The 24,116-nt window shown below is 32.9% G+C and overlaps 1 protein-coding gene across 9 annotated transcripts in view; it reads left to right on the plus strand.

The window, feature by feature from the left end:
* The window catches only part of PTPRC (protein tyrosine phosphatase receptor type C), a 134,555-nt gene that overhangs the window by 58,732 nt on the left and 51,707 nt on the right, over positions 1-24,116 (plus strand). For 2 of the 9 annotated variants that reach the window (XM_074308694.1, XM_074308696.1), the window contains exons 3-7: positions 12,564-12,587; positions 14,278-14,439; positions 16,055-16,195; positions 17,440-17,583; positions 18,380-18,451. In XM_074308694.1, coding sequence (XP_074164795.1) covers positions 12,564-12,587; positions 14,278-14,439; positions 16,055-16,195; positions 17,440-17,583; positions 18,380-18,451 — 543 coding nt within the window. The remainder of the gene's footprint in view (positions 1-12,563; positions 12,588-14,277; positions 14,440-16,054; positions 16,196-17,439; positions 17,584-18,379; positions 18,452-24,116) is intronic. The other 7 variants (XM_074308697.1, XM_074308698.1, XM_074308702.1 and 4 more) reach the window with 5 other exon arrangements.

The following is a 24,116-nucleotide window of genomic DNA, read 5'->3' on the forward strand; positions in this document are numbered from 1 at the left end:
CTCAATTGATGGACATCCAGCAATTTCTAGTTCTTTGATACCACAAAAAAGAGTTTCTGTAAACATTTTAGAACATATAAATTATTTTCATTTTCTCTTATTTATCTTTGGAAATATGCCAAGTAATGGTATTGCTAGATCAAAGGGTATAGATATGTTAATAATTCTTTGGATATAATTCTAGAGTACTCTCCAAAATGGTTGGATCATTTCACAATCCCACTAACAATGAATTAGTGTCCCATTTTTTCCACATCCCCTCCAACATTTGTCACTTTCTCTTTCTATTATTTTAGTCAATATATTTGTTTTTAATGTTTATTGACCCCAGATTAAAAACCCTTGCTCTTCAGGAATAATGCATATGAATTCATGAATATATATGCTATAAAGTATATGTATATGTACATAATATGCATAAATAAGTATTATTATTCATTCTAATATGTGCATAATGTCAAAGAAAAGATATATAAGTACTAATAATCATTACTGTTCTTACTTTTATGAAAATAATATTGCTTTTTCAGATATTTATAATAGAGAACTGTTTTCCTTTTTGAAGAAATGTCAGTTTTAAATTGAACTAGAGTTCAGTGCTTTTCCTAAATGGGTTTTATATGATTCTGGAAATTAAATGGCCTTCTAGTAAGAAAAATGAACATAATTTTTACTTTATAAATGAGCTCTCCTCAAGAGTGTAAAAAAATTGAATATTAGGTAGTTGTGTGTGACAGAGAGTGAGGAGGGAAGGAAGGAGAAAGAGAGGGAGAGATGGAAAAGGATGAGAGGAAGAAAAAAAGGAGGAAGGGAAGCAGGGAAAGAAGAAGTGACTGAGGGGGAGAGAAAAATAGACAAAGAGAAAGAAAGAGACAGAAAAAAGAAGAAGAAGAAGAAGAAGAAGAAGAAGAAGAAGAAGAAGAAGAAGAAGAAGAAGAAGAAGAAGAAGAAGAAGAAGAAGAAGAAGAAGAAGAAGAAGAAGAAGAAGAAGAAGAAGAAGAAGAAGAAGAAGAAGAAGAAGAAGAAGAAGAAGAAGAAGAAGGAAGAGGAGGAGAAGGAGGAGGAGGAGGAGGAGGAGGAGGAGGAGGAGGAGGAGGAGGAGGAGGAGGAGGAGGAGGAGGAAACAGAGAGACAGAGACAAAGAGATAGAGATGGTTTAAAATGGAGTGCTATTATAATTGAAAAGCTTCAACCTTCTGTAGAGAAGTTGTGGTTTTAGCACTGAGATAGGGCTGATTACACTGATGCTACGGCAGCCCCATTGCACCATTTGGTAGAGTTTATATGTGCTTAACCACATAAGCTGCACCCCTTCCTTTTCTAAAGGGACTCAGAATAAGAAGAAAAAAAAAACATAACAAAACAGAAGTGCAAAGTCCCTGGAGAAACCACAAAACCAGTAAAGGCTCTAGAGCCATGTACACACAGGGCTGGCCTGAGAAAAGTCAAGGGAAAACTCCATACTGTTAAGAATCTCAGCTTTCCCCTTTATGCCTGGATAATTATAAGCACTCTTGAAGGCGAATCCAGCGTACTTGTGTCTGGAATTTGAGTAAGAAACTATGAAGTGAAATCTCTAACCTATTTGTCAGTTTTTACATGGCCTTTCCATCTTTTCTGTACAAGAATGGTGACTGCTGCCTGGGAATAGTGGAGCCTGTTTGTGAAATGAGGAAACACTTTCTATTTAAATGGAACCAAAACAAAGCTGCAGGCCCCAAATACTTCTTTTTATTCTCTCTCTTAGATTCTGCAGAGAAAGCACAATTTCATGGTTAAGGGGAATGGATGGAGGATATCACTAGAGATGACTCATAAGGATTTGCGTCAGGACACTTTTTTTTTTCACTAGTCCTTCACATCTACTTATTCAACTTTGTTATTGCTGTTCAGATGTGTCTGACTCTTCATGATCCTATTTAGAGTTTTTGTGGCAAAGATTTTGGAGTTGTTTGCCATTTCCTTTTTGGGTTCATTTTACAGATGAGGGAATGAGCAAGGCTAAGTGACTAGTCGAGATTCACTAGTATGACCTAGGTTTTCCTGACTCCAAATCCAGTGGTCTAACCACTACACCACTAAAGTACCCTAGTTAACTCAACTAGAATTTATTAAATATCTTTAGTGTAGTCTAGTCACTATGCTAAGCAACAGGAATACAAAGAAAGGAACCAAATAGTCTCAAAGATCTCATAGTTTAATGAAGAGTACAACATATAAATAACTATAGGAAAGCTAAGTTAACATAAGATATTTGGAAGGTAGCCTCAAAGGGAAGGGACTAAGTTTAAGGAGGACTGGGAAAGGTTATTTTTGCCATCCCACTCACATTTGTTTACATATCTTTTACAAATTCCAACTACAAGTGGCAGGGAAATGGACTTCCCTAACCATAGCAGAAAAAATTGAGTTTTTCAAACACATTTTGATTTTTCCTTTATTGTACTGCTAGTTTCAGGCCAAATCTTCATCCAATGTCTCATCAGACATAAATGTCACCCTGAGCTTTAAAAAGCTTTGCTAGTAAAGAATAAGTGGGATATAGCATGATATAATGGATGTACTAGATTAGAAATCAGGAGACATGGGTTTAGATATTGTCAATTTCTTCATTTGCAAAATGTGGATAATAATGGCACTTACTTTACAAATTAAATGATTATAATGTAGGTAAAAAGCTCTGCAAACTTTAAAGTTACTAATACCATCACAAGTGATTAGGATAATTAAATTCTGGAAGCCTCTATCAAAATTGAAAAGATTTTGCACGTGGGGTTAGTGATGGACAATATTTCTGCTGTCTGAGTATAAACCTAGGTAAGTTTGCTGAGTTCCCTTACCAGATTGGTTGTAGGGGGATTAATCTTTTTGGCTCTTGCATCAAATGGATTATTCTGGCATCTAAATAGGGATTTTAATCTCCACTGGTGGAAGATATAGCTGCATCACTAAAACCATGGATCACTGGCATAACAAAGTAACTAATTTTGCAAGCATACTAGCTGGCTATGCTAAAAAAAGAATTGGCAACTTCTTATAGTTACAAATAGTTTGTATTTATTTTAAATTTTCTATAATACTATCAAACTTCCACTTATTGACAAATGTAACTTTGACCCTGTTCTATAATTCTACATTTTGTCCAAATTAATCACAAAAAAAATTCTCAAGTCATTAAATATTAGAACAGTACTAAATATCACTTTATACCAAAGTACTCTATTGACTGAAGCACACCCTTCCCTAAAGGAATTAATGAATCAGAACTTGAGAATCTCACAGCAAAGTGAAACTTTAAAGATCTTTTCATCCAAACCTTCCCTTTTTTTAGATTAAGGAAACCCAATCTTAGTATTAAGTGACTTATACACCAGATTACACATTGGCAGAATTGGGATCATAACTTAGATCTCCCAAGTTCAAATACAGTTCTTTTTATTGCCAGAAGGTAAGGTTTGAACTAGATCTACCTTTAAATTCTATTATCCTGTGGTCCTAGATAACTTCTAAGATCCCTTGATCCATCAATTTACCGAGCACTTTACTGATCTTCACTGAAGTACCTCTGGAACATATCATCATGGTTTGGAGGTGTTTCTAGCTTTTAAAACTTATTTCAATCCATCATAATCTCTGGCAAAACTTACCAAATCTCAATGACTTTTGGTACAGTCCCAGTCAACGGATTGTGTATCATCTGTTGCCTGAAAGCCAATCTAACTTTTTCAAGATAAGTCTATTATTAGAAGACTGTCCACTAAGTCATGATTTTGTTTTTATTTAATCATAGAAATCCACTAAGAAGGAATCAAGAAACGATCTGGCATAGTTATTGCAATTCTCAATTTAGTCAGGCAGACCTCAGTTCAAAATTCTTCTTGACACTATCTGTGTGGCTATAGGCAAGTTCCATAATGCCTCTGACCCTTAGTTTCCTCATCTGTAAAGCTGAGATGGAAATATTTGTAGTATCCAGCTCACAGGCTTGTTTTGGGCTCAAGTAAAACCTATGTAAGATATTTTGCAAATTATAGAACATTGGCTAAATATTAACTATTACCAATAGGCTGTGATCTGCTTTGGAAGAAAGAAAACCCATACATGGAATCACAGATTTTTATTTAGAAATGTTTTCGCTATCCTGATTTGTATTGCCACTACTTTGAATAGTTTCTGGACAAGAATCATTTCCTGTTGACTGTGATAACTAGTCGGCAAATACATCCATCGCAATTTTTCCTCCTTAGGTAGAATTGTTCTTTTGAACAATGGATGGGAGCTCAAAAGGTGTAGATTTTCTAGTGCTAGGTCTGACATAAATAGCTCTTCTTTGAGGTTAGGTTGGTCATTATCAATTCTCAGTAATTGGGTCTCAAGCCTAAATTAGCAAAATGTGGTCAGGGAACCACTTGGAGGTTCCTAAGATCCTTCAAGTAGGTTCACAAAGTCTAAACTAATTTCATAAAATGTTTTGATTTCTAATATGGTAAATATAATCCATAGAAACAAAAGCTCTTTGGAGATCCTCAATAATTTAAAAATGTATAAATAGGACCCAAGACCAAAACATTTAGAGAATGCACATTTGGCAGCAAAATTTCAAATCTTTCATAATAGTTATCATAGATTCCAAGGACAGCATTCATTCTGCTTTTTTACAGCCTATATTTTACCAGATTTTTAGTTCCAGTCAGACAAAAATACTTAAACCCTTTGGAAATATTGTTCTTTCCCTTTAAAGAAAATTAAAACTATATCTGTCTTTTGAGATATCATTTTTCATTCAAACTGATTCTAGCAATATTCTTGCTAAAGTCTCAGATCAAGGACTTAGGGGTGTGACTTCAAGGGTAACTTTGATATATGATCATTTAAACATTTAAAGTTGTAAAAGAAACATATTGGGAAAGGTAAATTCAGTAACAATACATGTGTTGGAATAACATGGCTTTGAAGATCAAATGTTCTGTGATCTACATTTTCATCTTTTTAATGTATCTATTCCATTCCTCTGGTGTCTCACAACAGGATTATAATGGGAAGTAGCTCTCTGACTGGATGTGTTAAAGAGTTTTTTGGGGTTATGGTGCCATCTATTGAGTTCTTAGTAAATATCATCTTTTTAAATAATGAAAACAACTTGGCCATTTATAAACTAAGATCAGCATGAAGTTGAGGGTCTGACTTTAATAGCAAATATGGCATGGCAATGAATACACAACCACTCTGCTTTGTTACCTATTGTAGTTTATTAATTTGTTTGAATCAACACAATACAGAATAAAAAAAAAACACATAGAAGTTTTATAAATGGTCCTTAGAGATCAAGTTCAAGTCACTTATTTTAGATGAGCAAACTGAGGTCCATGAAAAAATAATTGACTTACTTAAGGCAATAATGGCTAATAATGGCAGAATCACAACTAGAAACACACTTGTCCCTCTCACTGGTCAGTGATCTATCATATTGTGCATTGGCAATTTATCAATTTATTAACAAGCAAAATTCTTTTAAAAATAAGGAATCAATTTACATGTTTTCAGAAAGAGATATTAACTACTATTATGTAAGAAAAAGTTTCTTGTCTCATTATTGTGAGTAAAGAACTTTATAAACTTTACAAAGTACATTGCAACTTTATGCTTTTATTGTCTATTTCTATTACAGAATAAATGTATTTTTGTTCTATCTCTGCTTCATCTTATAACATTCAAGGGGTTCAATAATTACTTACTATGATAACAATAAATCAAGTGATACATTTCCTTCCTTCAAGTAGCTTATATTATACTAGGGGAAACAGTACACACATATAAGTCTACAGAAAACACAGAAAATCAGGTATACTGTTGGAAAGAGAAAGGCAAAAGCAGTTTAGGAGTCTTGAGTCATGAAGGGAACTAGAGATTTCTTGTGCTCTATTGGTATCTTCATGATGTTAAAGGAAATTGAGATAGGCTGTTGACACATTAGATTCCCCCCCATGCACCCACCTAATTGCAAACTAATGGGAGGATATGGACAGCAGTACCACAGGATTGCCAGAAAAAATTGGGTTGCATTCTGCATTATTGCTAGGATTATGCACATTGATGTAACCATAGCAGGCTTTGAATGTTTGTAATACAATAGCAAACAATAGAAGTTCTTAAACTGGTAAACACAAGCTAATTTGTTTCTATCCTAAGATCTAACTATAGTATCAACAGCACCAATTTTACATTATTGTTAGAACAGCCTCCTAAACATAACATCATTCAATAACTACGATTTCTCTTCCATGTTTGAATGCCAGTTCCTTTTGAGTATGGATTATTTTATTATTTCAGTCTTTACACTTTTATCCTTAGAACTTAGCATTGTGACTATAAATTATTATTAGTTATTGATTGATTAAAGGCTCTTTTTAAGAGCATTAGTACAGATTAAGTTAGATTCTTCACAGGCCATTTCTTTATGTAGTAGTTGACATATTATATATCTTACCCTCTGGGAGCAGGGTAGCAATGTTATACAATAGGTAGAGAGAGCTGGTCTTAGAGCCAAGAAAACTTGGTTACAAGTCCCACTTGTCACATATCCTAGTTATGGGATCATAAGCAAATCACTTGACTTTCCAATGACCTAAGTAACAATAAGAAAAGATAATCTGTCTTGTTAGAGGAAGTTTCTTCATCTGGAAATTCCCTACATCAGTGAAATCATCGCATCTATTAGCATATGCAAAGGGAGGGGAACTAAAGAAATGGTCCAGCTCACAAAAGATAAAAGAAACAAAAATGATACAAGTCATTTTTTTTTAAAAAAGCTCATAATTAAGAAAAAATGGGATTTGACCATTGTTTATTTTTACTGTCATTATTCACCTCATTTTGCATGTATAAATAATATAAGGAGGAAAGAGGTAAGGGTGAATATAAGCCTGGCAGTTGGGAAATTAGTTCTTTGGGCAACTGATGTCCCATAGATAATCAATTGTCAATCTCTAATTAGATTGTTGTATGCAAAATCTCATATATGTATACATAAATGTAATATTTTACTATCATCTGTAGAGCAGTTTGATTTTTTATGGAAATTTTGAATTTTTTAAATTCAATTAACATTTTTCATTTTTTTTTTCAAAATTTCCATTAAAAAAATCAAGTTCTCATTTTCTTCTCATCCATTGGTGAAACAATCAGAGTGCTGGGTTGTAGTTTTTATGTTGCCAGAAACATTCAGCTTTCATCCCCCTAGCCCTGAATAATTCCTTGACTTCCAGGTGCTGTCTTTTCTTTTTCTGTTTTGTTTTTCCTCTTTGGAATGTTAAAATAATAGGAATTTTTGTGCAGCTGAATGGGTATGATATCACTTGTCATATTGATGAGAAGTCTTACAGGGACCCTTATGGTAAATCAGTGTCTAGATGACAAACTGTGTTTTGATCTCAGTGTGCCAGGAACCAGAAGTTCATATATCCCTTACCATGTCTTAATATTCTACTTAAATAGTGATGCTTAGGCCTGGGGGTTTGTTTTAAAAAGCTGAAGGATGTGATTTGTGTAGAGATTCTGGCCATGAAACAGTTTGTTGGAAAAAAAAAATTATTGTTTTTAATGGCAAGGAACAGCATTTAAGCAAAAGCACTAAGTCGAGGAAAAAAGACAAATCCTGAGACAGAATGAATGGTAACAGGAGATAAATATTGAATGTGAGGGGCTCTGTTGATTGGCAAAAGCATGGCAGCAAATAACAGAACTGGAAAGAAGGAAAAGCTGTGATAATCCGAATACATTGAATTGTTGTGGTTTTTTTGGAGGGAGAGGCAAGACAGTTCTGTAACATGGTCTTTAACATGGACCCTTTACTATTTTTGAACAAATGTTTCCTGTACAGAACAGCAAATATATATAAGTGCACGATGAAGCATCCCATTCTTGTGTTGTTCTATCAGGGTAGGCTTGTCTACCTAAATAGCAGTGGTGATGTGTGTGCCTCCACTTAAATGCTAATCATTTTTCTGTACCATAAATGGAGCTCTTTTTGTCAGCAAACTATGATATTGTATCAAAATCAATGTGATGGACTAAATAAATTTAAATATCAGCCTTATCACTTGAAATTTCCTTTGAACTACAATTTTTAAAATTTATTTTGTTTTATTTTAATTTATGAAATAAAAGCAAGCATTTCCATTATGTAGTAAAATAAAAATGATTATATATGAAACTGCTTAGTCATTATATACAATTAGCTATTTCTTTTAAATATATAATAAAATTATCATATAAATTTTTCCTTCTCCCCACAGAGTAGATATAAATGTGTGTATATATATGTGTGTGTGTGCACATGTGCACATATGTATAGATACATATATGTACATGTATATTTAAATTATTCTCCTTTTCTAGATGCAGATAGTCTTTATTTATATGTTTTTATAAGAAATACAATTTTAATCATAATGATTCACAAAGCCAATTCTCAGAAATTTTTATTTTTATAAATACTATATATTAGGACAATCTGAATGTGAGAGTTCAAAGGAATATGTTTCCAAAGGTGGACAGTATTTGATTGATATCATTTTGCCATTTATTGTGAAGAACTGATAAATCTCCTGCCTCATGGTCTTCTTTCCAACCACTTTAAAAAAATTCAGTTTTTTTTGAAAAGTTTCATTGCTTCAACTTAGAATATTGACAGATTGTAAAATCAATATTAATCATGAGGTTTCAAAATTTAAATAATCTCTCCTATTTTATTAATAGAATAGGTTATTTTATGAGAATGTAATACTACTAATAATTAATATTTATTTATACTTACTATGTGCTAGACACTGTGCTGAATATTTTACAATTATTATCTCATTTGATCCTCACAACAACCCTGGAAAGTAAGTGTTTTTATTGAAAAGCACTTATTATTGAAAACCTCCTGAAACAAGTAGGAGTTAAATGATTGTCCTAGGGTCATATAGCAAGTAACTGTCTGAAGCTAAATTTGAACTCAGGTCTTCCTGTCTCTAGTCCCAGTGCTTTAGCCATTACCATACCTAACTTCCCTTCAATTATGAAAGTAGATAAAATGGAAGTTGGTAATGGAATAAATTGAATATATTATAGGGTCTGTTGCATGCATTAGTTTTTAAACTGGAGTTCTCTGATGCTAAAAAGTCTATCTGTGAATATGTAGATAAAAAAATCCCATTTATTTTCAGTAACCTAATTTTTTTTAATCCTAAAGTTTTCATTTCATGGGATTAAAAAAAAAGCTCATATTTTTCTGAGGAGTGCTTAAGTTTACCAGACTGCTCCAAATCTTTCAAGCTCAAAATATTAAGAACTCCTGCTTTACAACATAGATGTCAAACATGCTTTATACTTTCTGCAGCTTCCACAACCAGATTAAAAAGTATTTAGGAAATGTTAGCAAAATGAATAAAAATATAACAGAAAATCGTACTATATATATATATATGTATATATATATATATACATATATATATATGTTTTAGGGGCCCCCATTCTCACTTGAGTTTGATACTATTAGTCATAATTGTTGTAGGTTAGATTGAGAAACGCCTTCCAACAGTTTTTAAACATCCCTCTCATCATTGCCATAGTAAATGACTTTGAATGGTAAGTCATTAATATTTGCATTCATTCTTGCAGTCATTTCTATCTCTCTTGCAATAATGTGATAAAAATAGTCCCATGTAGCTCTCTCCCTTTTGTGTGGGTAAAATTGAAGTAAGAAATGTCAGGTAATAGGCTCAGGGTCAAAGGACAAACTACTAATATTTCATGATTAGAACTCCCTCTACTTCTTATGTAGGCTATTGCTACAGCTGCTAATGTTTATTGACTAATATTAGATCTTATTTTCTTTTTCTTAGTAAAACTCATAGAGACTTATTGGGTTCATATGGCAGACATTTTAATAATTAGTAACATAACTTCCATTGTTCAAAAAGACATGATTTCTTTGATGTACATGCTTCCTCCAAATAGATCTACAACTTCATTAAATCTTATAAAGGATCTTCTATGTGCCATGTACTGTGCTAAGCAGTGGGGATGCAAAGAAAGGCAAAAATTAGTCCCTGTTCTCAAGGAGCATACCATACCTTCTTTTAGAGAGAAAGAAAACAAACAAAAAAGTACAAAAAAAGCTATATAAAGGAAGTAATTGACAGAGGAAAGTTACTAGAATTGAGAAGATACAAAAACACCTTCCTTTACAAGTTCTTTTGGGTTCCCAAAATGTCATCTCCTAGTGGCTCACCTTTTGGTGATGAGCTACTCTAAATTCAGCTAGGTTTTCCCTTAGATGATGCACATGTTGCTCATCATAGTCCATGTTGTGATGCCTTTCCAACTTGTTGGACATTGTAGGACTTATGCTCTGTAGCCATGACCAGAAACAAAGGTCCCTCTCTATACTGTAATGCATCATTGTTGTAAGACATGAATAAAGAACTATTTGTTTTTTAGGCCTAATATTTTTCATACATGCAAGAATGATGTGCTCATTTTCAAAAATAAATGGCCATGGAAAAATATGTCTATTGATTCTAAGATGTGGTAATCATGGAAGACATCATAAAGGAAGTGGCATTTGAGCTGGTGGGAAAGATTTTTAGTGGTAAAAATAGAAAAGTAAAAAGAACATTCAGTGAAGATACTTCTCAAGAATCTTAAAATGAATAATTAAGCAAGAGAATCAAAAATGAAGAGAAGTTGATTATGGGAAAAATAAATATATAAAATAGTTATATAGCTATCTTATAGGAAAACTTGATTGCAAAAAAGACAATAATTTTGGAAGGGAGTAAACCAGGAAAAATGACTGAAGAAGTTTGTGTTACTCACAGAACTGATATTTACTGAAGAAAATCTGTAGTTTAGGTTTACCATATTTAAGAAAGATTTACTGTAAATCAGTTGTTCATTGCATAGGGTGACACAAAATGATCTTTGAGTCCATATACACTTCACTAATTAATCATTCAATCAAATCATATTTAGCAAGTTTCTACTATGTACTAATCATTATGTTAGGTAATGAAGATAAAGACAAAAAAAAAGTGAAATGGTTCCTGTATGAAAATAGCTTTCATTTTATCAGGGGAAATAATAAATATTCACTTACAAGCAGATGTGACCTATGCAATTTTAACTGCCTTAGGGCTTTTGGAACACTTTCCATAAATGGTATAAAATAATGTGGAAAGGGCTACTAATAGTTAGGGAGCTTAAGAAGGCTTTATTTTGGAGAAAGCATTTGACCTGAGTTTAAATGCACATGAAGATTCTAAGACTGAGATGAAGAGAGAAAACATTCCAATCATGGGGATCTAGTATGGGCAAAAGTTGGTGCCTACTTAGAACAAGTAGGCCAGTAGGTTTGGAAGTCTATAAAGAAGAGTAATTCCTAATAAATTATATTATGAAGGGTTTTAAATGCTAAAGAAAAGAATAGATGCTTAATTTTAGAGATTATAAGGGGTCAATGAAATTTAAGGAGATGGTGATATGATTGGAACTGTTGAGAATATAACTTCTCAAAGCTTTGTGGAAGTTAGACTGGCAGTCTTGTGAGTTTGCTCTCATCTACCTATAGAAAAAGTGACCATTTCTAGGCCACATGAAGATTTTTTTTTCTCAGTGAAGCTTGGAATATTTTTTCACAAAAGATGCTATCAAGTATATCTGAAACTGAGATTGTACCAATTTATCAGTCAAATAAGATTTGGAAATAGGACTTTAGATATGATCTGGGTCAGAGGTTATTATTTTTGGTCTGACGGATCCCTTTGCCAATCTGGTGAATCTTATAGAACCTATATTAGAATATTTTATAATACAGTAAATATAAATAAATATAATACAATAAACAAAATGCATAAGATTACAAAAGATGCCAGTTATATTAATAATATAATACCAATTATATTGACTAGAACTATTAAAAGTAAAACAAAAACAAGTTCCCATTTCTTATTTTATAGATAAAATCATACATCTAGAACTAAAGGAAGTGAAGTCAACTGGTCCATTCCATTCATTTTCTGAATGAGAATATTGATATTGAAAAAGACTGAGTAATTTGCATCAGGCACCAAATAACTTGCTCAGTCTCATTAATTTTCACTAGCAGAATTAGAATTTTACTCAAATTGTCACCATTTCACTGCAAAAAAAATAAAACAAAACAGTGACAATAACAACAACAACAACAACAAAACCCTTCTATTTTATGGCCTGTTTTATTTTTATGTTATAAACAGAAAACAATGATAAAAAATGAAAAATTTTGAAAAATAAAGTTTAATATTGACAGTGGTATATTTAATGTTTAATTTTATATTTAATTAATTATAATTTAGTTATAGTTATTTATATTTAATTAATTGATTGATTTTAATTTAATATTTAATTTTGAGAGAAGGAATGGAATTCAACTAGATTGGTAGCAAAACCCTGAAAAGTCTTTCTTAACCACAAATGTCTAAGAGATTATATAAAAACTGTGTACTTTTGTATTGATATATTGTCTTTCTCTTTTACAGGACAAGTTACAGATGGCGTAAGCGGTAAGAGGCTGATATTTTTGTCTTCTATTATTTGTTTTACCTATTTGTTTAAAAAATATTTTGTTATTCATGCTTGTTTCTAAGACAACTGTCAGGTATTCTCAAAATGAGAATTTCAAAAGAAATACAAAAGTCAGAGGACTTGGGTTCACTGTACATGAGTGACATTCCATATGTAAGTTTTTGTAAACCAAAGTATTTTTTTACACTTTTAATTTCTATTTTCCCCAGTTTTGCTTATAAATTCCTCTCTCCCCTCTTATTCTTTGGTTCATTTCTCTACTCCACCTCTTTTTTTCCTTCTCAATCACATTCTTCAGTCCCTTTTACTCTTTCCTCCTAACTCTCCCAGTCTTTTGTCATAATCAATAATTGTCCTCAATCTGATTTTGTTTATAAGCCACTGTGAAAGATGAACCAAATTGATTGAGCTAATAAAGATTGATAAGGAATACATATCAATATTAAAGAAGGGTGGTACTACTTACAGGATAATATTGTCATATCATAAGTATCTTTTACTTTATAATCATAAAGCCCTAGATAAGCAGTTATTTGTAATCCTGCAATCTAATTGCTCTCATGTTTTTGGCAGAATTAAGATAAAACTAGTTCTTAAGTTTTATCCTGCTATTATTTCCCAATATTCATTGTTTTATGGAGTTTCGTATAGGTGGATGAAAGAACTGCCTTGTAACTGAACAAAATTATTAAGATCTAAGCTCATCCTCAGTAAGCTCATTGAAAACACCTTTGCTACAACTCCAGTAGCTAGCATATAAATAGGGATGGTCTGTGCCTTATTCTTTTCCTATATGATCTTGGCCTTTTAAATAAAGTTTTTCTATTTTAAAAATTTCTCATTTCATGTAAGAATGAAATTATTACTACAAATGCGAAGCATTGCTTTTCATAATTAGTAAATTATGAAATTCATGTTGAGAGATTTTATAGGAAGAAAATACAAAATAATTCTATTTAATTGAAATAAATTTGTGATTGAGAGATTCATAATTATTTGCTAAGAGTATTAAAGGGATAACACTAATGGTTTGTGGCTCATGTCATAGAGACTAATTACAATGTTTTTTCCCCGCAAGGCATCCTTTGAATTAACGATGGAAGAAAGAATGTTTAAACATTTGTGTTACCCATTTTGGCACTTTAAAAAAAAAGTATATTTATCAGTTGTTTAAATTCAAAGACTTTTTTTCAAAATACTTATTTGTGGAATTCAATTTCTGTTTGGTAATTTCTTTGTGAAAGTTGCGAAAAACAAAACAAAACAAAAACAAAAACTCACTTTGTTCTTTTCTCCAAGCCTTTCTACCCCTCTCTCTAGTTCTTTACTAACTTCAATTACAACTTCCCTTCCCATCTCTGAAAAGTATTCTCTTATCTTTGCCAGTTCTTTAAAAAAAACCTAGATAACTAATTTTACCAAATCACTTGTTATTTTGGATAAATAATGATGTTGTGAATATACCTAGTAAAAGGGTAGATACTGTCTTTCATTTTGTTTATAACTAATCACAGCCTGTTGGAGAAGAAAATAATTAAAGGAAAAGATTGAATCTGCTGTGTTCCCATATTAAGATGTCTATCATATATAATTTTTTGCTTTCTTCTACCTACCATCACATAGCAGGACCAATTGAGGCTCAAAAGCCCTATTCTCCACTTCCAACAGGCCCACCACTTACTCGCTCCACTGCATTCTTACCCGCAAGCATCTCTGAAAGAGAAAATGTTGCCACAGTGACCATGGCTTCTCTTAACTCACCTATTACTTCAACTGATGTATCCTTGGATTCTGGCAGTAATGTCAAAACTTTTGCTACTGATGTGACAGGTTGGCTTTTGAGAGAATGAAATTTATTAAAAATTACAATAAGGAAATATTGAACCTATTTTATATTGAAATCTGATTCTTGAAAGAAAAGTTTCTTTGGGTAAATTCTAGTAGTTTCTGAACAGAAGATCATATGTGAGCTTATACCTAAACATGAGTCGGGAAGAGAGAAAGCTCACTTTGAAAGACCTTATCAATATTAAGGAAAGATATCTTCAGTTCTTTTCCATTTCCCTTTTTTCTACCTTTACTTTTATTTATAGGTAGCCTTCGGAATACTCCTTATACCCAATATCCTCATGTTGTCCTTTTGTAGTTTAAAATTCCACATTTCCATACCCCAAATAGACAGTTTCCTTAGAAAGGGATCTGGATTAACTACATGTGTTAAGATTGACACCTATGTAAACTAGAGGTCTATGGTATAGGGACCCAAACCTTGAGCAGAATATATCAGGTCAGCATTAGTTAAAAGAAAGGCAGAATGTCTTTACTGAAGTAAAAAAATGATCTATGATGGGCAATTTGCCAGTGAGAACCCATATGTATACCATCACGGGTGATTTGAAGAGGACCAAAATTTTCTGTAGAATATAATATTTTATTTGTTTCATAACTAAAATGAATAAGTTGCTTCAATGACCTCTGTGGTCTACACTACACTACTCTGTGGTCTATGACTACATGGTATTCCAAACTTCTATTATTTCCTGGCTCGATTTTGGCCTTACACTTATTGGCCAAGTTAAGTTAATAGACATCACCTCAAACTAATGGCTACCTTTCTTTGTTTTGAATTTCTGACTCAGATCATGAAGGAAACCTATTTTTATGTGTATTCATAGAACATCCTGGGTCCAGGAATGGATCTAAAATTATATATATACATACATATACGTATATATTTAATCAAAACTACAAAATATATCAACGAACATAATATATATGAAGCATATTTACATGTCTTACCATCCCCAGGCTCATATTATTGCAAAAAGCAATATATCTAGGATCTTTCTCAGGAGGGCAAATCATATTGCAAGTCTCTTTCTGTGAAGTAATTCCTTCCACCAGGGGCCCATGGAATTCCTATGCAATCACAACATTGGAAAGGATGTTCTACACTGATCCTAAAAGAGTTAGATCAAAAAAAGATTGAGGAAGAATCCCATTAGAGGGGAGTATTTGTCTCTCTTAAACTGTAAGGCTTCTGAATCAGATATAGGAGATACTATTACATACTCAGTCAAAATGAAGGACCTTGCCTGAATCAAAGGCAGGTGATTTCTTTATCTTTTGTTCCCTTTTTCTGATGTGTCTCACCCAGGGATAGGAGTAGAGAACCAAAAATGGACTTTTCCCCCCAGGTTCCTAAACTTAGAGGTATCAGGACTAAATAACACTTTAGGGCAATGTAAAAAGGAAAAAAAGCAGAGGCTATGGGGTATTTTTTTTTCACCAAACCTACCTGGACTTAGCTACCTAAGTTATTAGAATAGCAGATGAATAACATAGAGGACTTTTGGAAAATTCTGTTTTATAATTTCTTAGTATTTGCGTAGCTTATCTAAAGTCAGGGAGAAACTAACATAACAATCTTACTTTCTTACCTCAGGTGTGTCACCAACCAAGAGCACCCACCTTACCACCCATGCAGCCTCTCACGCTCTCTCCGATGGATCTGTCAATCAAACACTCAGCAGCAGTCCTGCTGTCTTTCCCACACTCATCGCTGATACAGCGAATAACTCAACAGGTTTGCCCACTTCCTTTGCATGTGGCAAATCATACCTACAATGACCTACCACTTGCTCAAAATTTACCAGCACATTTAGATGTTTTATTAACTTTTTGAATTTTAGTCTTACTTCTAGGATTGTGACAATTATGGAAACACTCAACTACTATACTTAAATAATTCTCAAAATTGAGGTTTTTGAGAATCCAGCAATGATGAATAGAAGCTTTGCAGCTGTTAGGAAGGGCAAATATTTTGTAATGTGTACTATGTTTTTCTTCATATTTTGAGACAGCATTGTTGATTTAAAAAAAAAAAAGGATCTCTGATGAGTCTTAATAAAAATTGATCTATTCTCAGTCCATTAGCCTAGCATCCAAATATTCTTTTCTTTGTCTATAGGATCTCACCCATACTCTAACTAAGCACCATGGAAATGCTCTGTAAATATCTGCTGTTCGTTTAATGAAATTAGAGATTATCTCTGTTATGATACATTGGCACAGAAAAAGATATTGGTTTGGAGTTAGAGGACTTGGATTTAAAATCTGACCCAATGTTTGACCTTGGGCAAGCCATTTAACATGCTTGGAACTCATGTTTTTGATTTGAGAAATGAAGGGTATTAGACTAAATGATCTCCAAGGGCTTTTCTAGCCCTAGAAATATAATACTATCAGACAATATCTCCTAAGTTAACTAGGGAAAGGTTATGGAGCTATTCCTAGGGTGTAATCATTTAAAAGGCACTATCAACAGATAAAAATAAATGAACTCATCAACTAATTAAGAAAAAATTATGCACATCAGAAGTTACCAGATGGGAAGCCACACTCCAGAGGAACCTCTTTCTATCCCTACCTAAGACCCTCTCCAGTTTTGGTCTTCTGGTTTCTCAGATTCTTGCTTTTCAAACAGCACTTTGGGACCCAGAGTCTGTGATTTCTCTTCTTATTCTTTTTCAACTGAATTGTGTTTAAAAGCTAATTTTGAGGGACTATTTTGTAGCATATTGTGTTTTCTAGTACTTGCTGTAAATATCAGTGATGGTTCTGTTTCTCCCATTTATTCTCAGTGACTGGACCGGGTATAGCTTGTTTCACATATACTCTAAGATCTGAGAATGAGAAAATACATGGAAACAAGTAATTTGGCTAGTCAGGTTCTTTACAGATGCAATTATAATGTTAACTTTGAATTTCAAGTCTTTGTTTTTATGTAATAGAAAGAAATAATAGTTACCAATTCCTTCTTTACTATAGATTATAAACCAGAAATGCTTACCCCCACATCCTTACCTGCAGACTCAAACTCTACATCAGTAACAGATTTCAATCCAGCACGCAACAGCTCTGCTGTCCTTCCTTCACTCACTACTGCCATCACCATCACTGATAATATTTCAGGTTTGGTTCTTCTCACAATTAAATCTCCAGATAGTAGGATGGGTAAGGCTTACCAGGGTAAGTCTAGAAATAGCTCTTTTTGTTCACAAAAAAAAAAAAAAAAAAAAAAATATATATATATATATATATATATATATATATATATATATATATATAGCATGCCATATTGAATTTTACAAATTTCATTAGGTGGAAAATGTATTAGCTCTAAAATAAATTGCTCCCCCAATTGTTATTGATCAGTCTTCTTGGTTTTGAATGTTTATTATAAAAACCTGATATTAATGCAACAGATAATGATTCTGGCATGGAGGCTAAGGACATTATGTTCTGACTGTTAATAAAAATATGCCTTTTTTAACTCAAAATTATGCTATCAGCAATTTCTGTTTTTACTTAAATTAAGTTAATAGTATTGATTTGGAATCGGGAAACACTCAATTCAAATCCTGCCATTGACAATAAATATAACTGTGATTTTGGATGAATTACTTAACTTTTATGTCTTTTAAGAAAATTCTTAGAATATTCCTGCATCTTAGATATGTCAACCATATTGGTGATATATATTATATAGAGAGAAAATAAATTAGGAATGATTTAATTTGTCTAAAACCTTTATCTTTGCTTGTTAAAATTTTAAGAGTAAGTCAAGTACAATTGATATGAAAATAAACAATGTTTCATATTTTAAAAACAATTCATTTTTGAAAAATAGGAAGAAACTTTTCACTTTCCATTTCCAAATAGCAAGTTCACTGGTTAATGGTCAATTTTTTTTCTGCTTTCCTTGCAGATGTTTCTGGTTCTACAGCTGCCACAATCAGCCCCTCAAGTTTTATCCCTGCCTTGGATGTTTCAACAAAAGGTAACAAACTGATACACAGTCATTTAAGACTTTGCATTCTCTGCATGGAAATCTACTCATAAAAAGACCTAATTTTACTAAGCTTTCTTTTTCTGAATGTAATTGAAAATGTTATCTTCAGCTGTTGAAGCACAACAATAGTGCAATTAGTCAGGATCATTGCATTTCTACAGTCAAATTGTCTAGAATATTTTGTCATTGGTACAATTTACATTTTTATGATAAAAAAAAAAAGCCTTTGCAAACCTTATAATCAGTCCAATAGAATGACCAAATGAGGCCACTGTTGCTGTTGTTGTTATTGTCTATGGTGGTTTTAGATACTAAAAGGAAAAAGATCATTCTATAAATAGAATAGTTTCGTGCTCAAATAGTTATAGATATATAGTTAACACCTATGTAGCTTCTGTAGGGCATGATTATCTAAAAGCAGAAGGAGCATTCACAGACATCATAAAATTCACAGTTTGATGGTAGCTTCCCCTTTCCTTTTGAAACTGAAGTTTCTGAATTTCAACAAAGAATATGTACAGGAATGTCAGAGACCTTGAGATCTTTCCTATCTTGCTTCTGACAAATCTTCTGAAATTACATATTATTTTCTTAGTTTTTAAAAAAATTAATAACTTATCTTTATTCTGTTCTATCTGAAGGAGATCCAAAAGGCAAGTCAGAATTAGAAACAGCATCTATAAGTTACTCACCCTTTCTTTTCAGTAAAACATACACTCTGGAATCCTTATCTTAACTCCTATCTGAATGGATCTGCAAATGATAGCTACATATCTTCAGTGATCTAGGACATCCTTGAGGGATTGAAAGAATTTATTGATGGTATATATAGCTCATGAGCCTCTGCCATTATGCTTTCTCCTCATGATTATCAGTTAATATCAATCAGTCATCCAGATTTAGCTGACTTTTAATTGCATTCCCAATTCAGTGAACTTCTCTTTCCCTATTTTATTCTAGTACATATCTAGAAATATAAAATTTCCTCTAACAACTGCTTTGACTATAATCATAATTTTTATGTTGTATCATTATTGTTATTCTCTTGGATGAAATTATCGATATTTTTATGGTTTGTTGTTTTACTTAACCATTCTTTAGGATTAGATTAGATAGTTTCCAATTATTTTTGGTCTATTTTTCCATGAGCCTATATTGCATGTAATTTTTATAGCATCATGATTTGAAAAGGATGCATTTATTATCTCTGCATTTGATTTTGAGGTCTTTATACCCTAATATATGGTTATTTTTTGTGTAGGTTCCATGTACTATCAAGAAAAAAGTATATTTCTTTTTGTCCGTATTCAATTTTCTCCAAAGGTCTAGCATACCTCACTTTTCTAAAATTCTAATTATCTCCTTAACTTCCTTCTTGTTTATTTTGTGGTTTGATTTATCTAATTCTTATAAAGGAAGGTTAATATCCCCCACTAGTAAATTGCTTTCTATTTCTTTTTTCAATTCTCTTAACTTCTCTAGGAATTTGGATACTATATCATGTGATGCATATATGTTTAAGTATTAGTATTACTTCATCGTCCCTTTAGCAGGATGTAGTTTCCTTCCTTATCTTTTAAAATTTAGATCTATTTTGACTTTTGCTTGATCTGAGATCAGTATTGCTGCTCCTGCTTTTTTACTTCAGCTAAATCATAATAGATTCTGCTCTAGCCTTTTACCTTTATTTCATATGTATCTCTCTGATCCAAATGTGATTCTTCTAAACAACATATTTCAGGATTCTGGCTTTTAATCTAGTCTGCTATGTGATTCTGTTTTATGGGAGGATTCATTACATACACATTCATAGTTAAAATTATTAACTCTGTATTTCATACCATACTATTTTTCCCAAGTTATACTTTTCTTTCACCTTTCCCTCCTCATCAGAATTTTGCTTTAACCACCACCTAACTCAATATGCCCTCCCTTTTTAGCCCCTCCCTCTTTTTAGTCCCTTTCCCCTTCTACTTTTATTCTATCTTCTGTTAGCCTCCCCATTTCCTTTTCTCTTTCTCCTTCTACCTTGCTTTAGGATGAGACAAGTTTCTGTATCTAGCTAAATATGTATCATATTCTATCTTTAAGTCAAATCTGCTGAGATTAATGTTCAAACAATGCTCATCAGCCTCCCTTATTTCCCTCAATGGTAATAGATCTTTTGTGTCTCTTTTATGTGATATAATTTACCCCATTTTACCTCCTCTTTCCTCTTCTTCCAGTACAATTCCCTTTCCATTCCCTAGCTTTTTTTTTATATCAACTATATAAAAGTCAATTTACACTGTCACCCTCAAAGTAACCCCCTAACATAGATGCAGTTTTCAAGAGTTATACATATCATCTTCCCATGTAGAGATATAAACATTTTAATCTTTAAAAAACTGTTCTTTATGCTCAAAGGTCTATCAATGTCCATACCCTTTGATCTAGCAATGTTTCTACTGGGCTTATATCCCCAAAGAGATCATAAAGGAGGGAAAGTGACCCACATGTGCAAAAATGTTTGAGGCAGCCCTTTTTGTAATGGCAAAAAATTGGAAACTGAGTGGATGTCCATCAATTGGAGAATGGCTAAATAAGTTGTTGTATATGAATGTTATGGAATATTATTGTTTTATAAGAAATAATCAGGAGGATGATTTCAGAAAAGCCAAGACGTATACAAACTGATGCTAAGTGGAATAAGGAGAACCAAGAGATCATTATACACAGTAACAGCAAGATTATAGAAGATCAGTTCAGGTGGACATGGCTCTCTTCAACAATGGGATGATTCAGGCCAGATCCAAAGGTCTTATGATGACAAGACCCATCTGCACTAGAAAGAGGACTGTGAGAACTCAGTAGATCACAATATAGTATTTTCACTCTTTTCGTTGTTGTTCTTTGTATCAAAGAGCCACAATCAGAATTAGCAGGACCTACAGCTTCTACTTTAAAGCATTCAAAGGCCTGGCATATGATGTAAAGAAGCGTGGACTGCAGCCAAAAATCAATTACCCAGCATAACTAAGCATTACATTTCAGGAAAAAGGATGGATATTCAATGAAATAGGGGATTTTTGATTATTTTTTAATGAAAAGACTAGAGCTGAACAGAAAATTTGATCTTCAAATTCAGAACTCAAGAGAAGTATGAAAAAATAAAAAGGGAAGGGAAAAAAAGAACTACGCTGTTTTAATTAAAACTTTTATTTTCCAAATATATATAAATGGATTATTTTCAACATTCACCCTTTCAAAACCTTGTGTTCCAAATTTTTTTTCCTTTGTTCCCTCCACCTTCTCCCCTAGGTGGCAAGTAATCCAATATATGTTAAACTCATGTGCAATTCTTCTATACAAATTTCTACAAATATCATGCTGCACAAGAAAAATCAGATCAAAAAGGAAAAAATTAGAAAGAAAACAAAGTGCAAGCAAAAGCAAAAGGAAAATAGTCAAATATAAGTGCTAATATTTTTCTGTGGCTAGTGCTTCCATATTTAGTGCTAAACAAACATCAATACATCACAATAGAAAATTTTCAATTTCTGATATCCAAAAAGTTTTAAGAAAAATCAGTTGAAACACAGTGTCCATCTTTGTTTGCAATGTTTGTCCATTAGGAGAAGGAGTTGGGTCCAGAGATAAACAGAATTAAAATGCTGCTATCTTGCTTGCTTCTCGTACACCACTCAGGTATGCCCCTGTGACTGTTTGTGGAAAGTGCCTATTTGTTGCCTCACCAGCAAAAAATATAGTGCGTTGTATGTCTTCTGCTAGGATGTCATAAGCTTCACCAGTTCCACCTGTCTTTACAAAACTATATGCCATCTGGATCCATGGCTCTGTATTCCACCGAGTAACAAAGAAGTTTACTGGGTCTGGTATTTCCTGCTCTTTGAACAGTTCCCGAAGTGTGGCCATACACTGTTGTAGGACTTGTTTATCATCCAGGTTCTTAATGGATGCTACAGCCTCTCCAGTAATGACTGACATCAAAACACTATATTTACCCTGAGGATCCATATCAAAAAATCATCCCATTGTTGAAGAGAGCCATGTCCACCTGAACTGATCTTCTATAATCTTGCTGTTACTGTTATAATGATCTCTTGGTTCTCCTTATTTCACTTAGCATCAGTTTGTATAAGTCTGGGCTTTTCTGAAATCATCCTCCTGATTATTTCTTATAAAACAATAATATTCCATAACATTCATATATGACAACTTATTTAGCCATTCTCCAATTGATGGACATCCACTCAGTTTCCAATTTTTTGCCATTACAAAAAGGGCTGCCTCAAACATTTTTGCACATGTGGGTCACTTTCCCTCCTTTATGATCTCTTTGGGGGTATAAGCCCAGTAGAAACATTGCTAGATCAAAGGGTATGGACATTGATAGACCTTTGAGCATAAAGAACAGTTTTTTAAAGATTAAAATAGTTTCTTTCTAGATGCTTGCAGTATTTTCTCCTTGATCTGAATCTGAAATTTAGCAACAATATTCCTTGGAGTTTTCATTTTAAAATTTCTTTCAGGAGGTGATAGGTGGTTCTTTCAACTGAACACTCTGGTTCTAGGATATAGGGCAGTTTTCCTTGATGATTTCTTGAAAAATGTTGTCCATGCTCTGTTTTTCATCATAGTTTGGAGGTAGTCCAGCAATTATTAGATTGTCTCTTAGACTGTCTAAATTTGATCCATTTTCCAAGTCAGTTGTTTTTCCAATGAGATATTTTATATTTTCTTCTATTTTTTTCATTATTTTTGTTTTGTTTGACTGATTCTTGATGTCTCATTGAGTCATTCACTTCCATTTGTCCAATTCTAATATTTAGAATTTTTGTACTTTTGAATGTAGTTTTAGAATTTAATTTTAGAATTATTAGAATAGTTATTGAATTATTTTCTTCAGTTGGAAACTTCTTTTTATATTTGTCCAATTGAATTTAGGAGTTGTTTTGTTCATTGGATTTTTTTTCCATTTCATCAATTCTATTTTTCAAGGAGTTGTTTCTTTTTCCATTTCACCAAATCTATTTTTTAAAAAGTGGTTTTCTTCAGTATATCTTTTCTCATTTCACCAAAAGTATTTTAAGGAGTTCTTTTCTTCAGAAAATTTCTGTGAAATGAAATCAAAGCTTTCATTTCTTTTCCCCATTTTTCTTCTAACTCTCTTTTAAGATTCTTTTGGAATTATTCCAAAAGAATCTTTTGAGTTCCACACCAGTTTATATCTCCCTTTGAGGCTTCAATTGGAGACATTTTCCTTTAGTATCCTCAGGATTTGAGGTCTGTTCTTACCTGTCTCCATGATAGCTATATGGTCAGAGATCTTTTTGCCTTTTTTTTTTTTTTAAAGGTTGATATCTGCTAGAGCAAAGGGGAGATTGTCCCAAGCTTCCTTTACAGGGTAACAAAAGTTTAGACTGCCCTGGGGCTGGTAGTGCTGTAGGCTTCCTCCCCAAGCTGGGTGGGCATGGCCAAATTCTGCTTGTTATGTTGATTTTCAGGGGCTCAGTATTTGCCTTTGGTAGTTGCATTGGAAGTCTCACAGCTAGTTTGCTGACCCACTGGCCTTCTGAACTAGGACAGAGAAGCCAATGCTGCTGTATTTTGGCTAAGAGTCTCCCACTAGATTCCCCCTGTCAAGTCTCTC

Source organism: Sminthopsis crassicaudata, chromosome 4 (assembly GCF_048593235.1).
Source record: "Sminthopsis crassicaudata isolate SCR6 chromosome 4, ASM4859323v1, whole genome shotgun sequence".
NCBI lineage: Eukaryota > Metazoa > Chordata > Mammalia > Dasyuromorphia > Dasyuridae > Sminthopsis > Sminthopsis crassicaudata.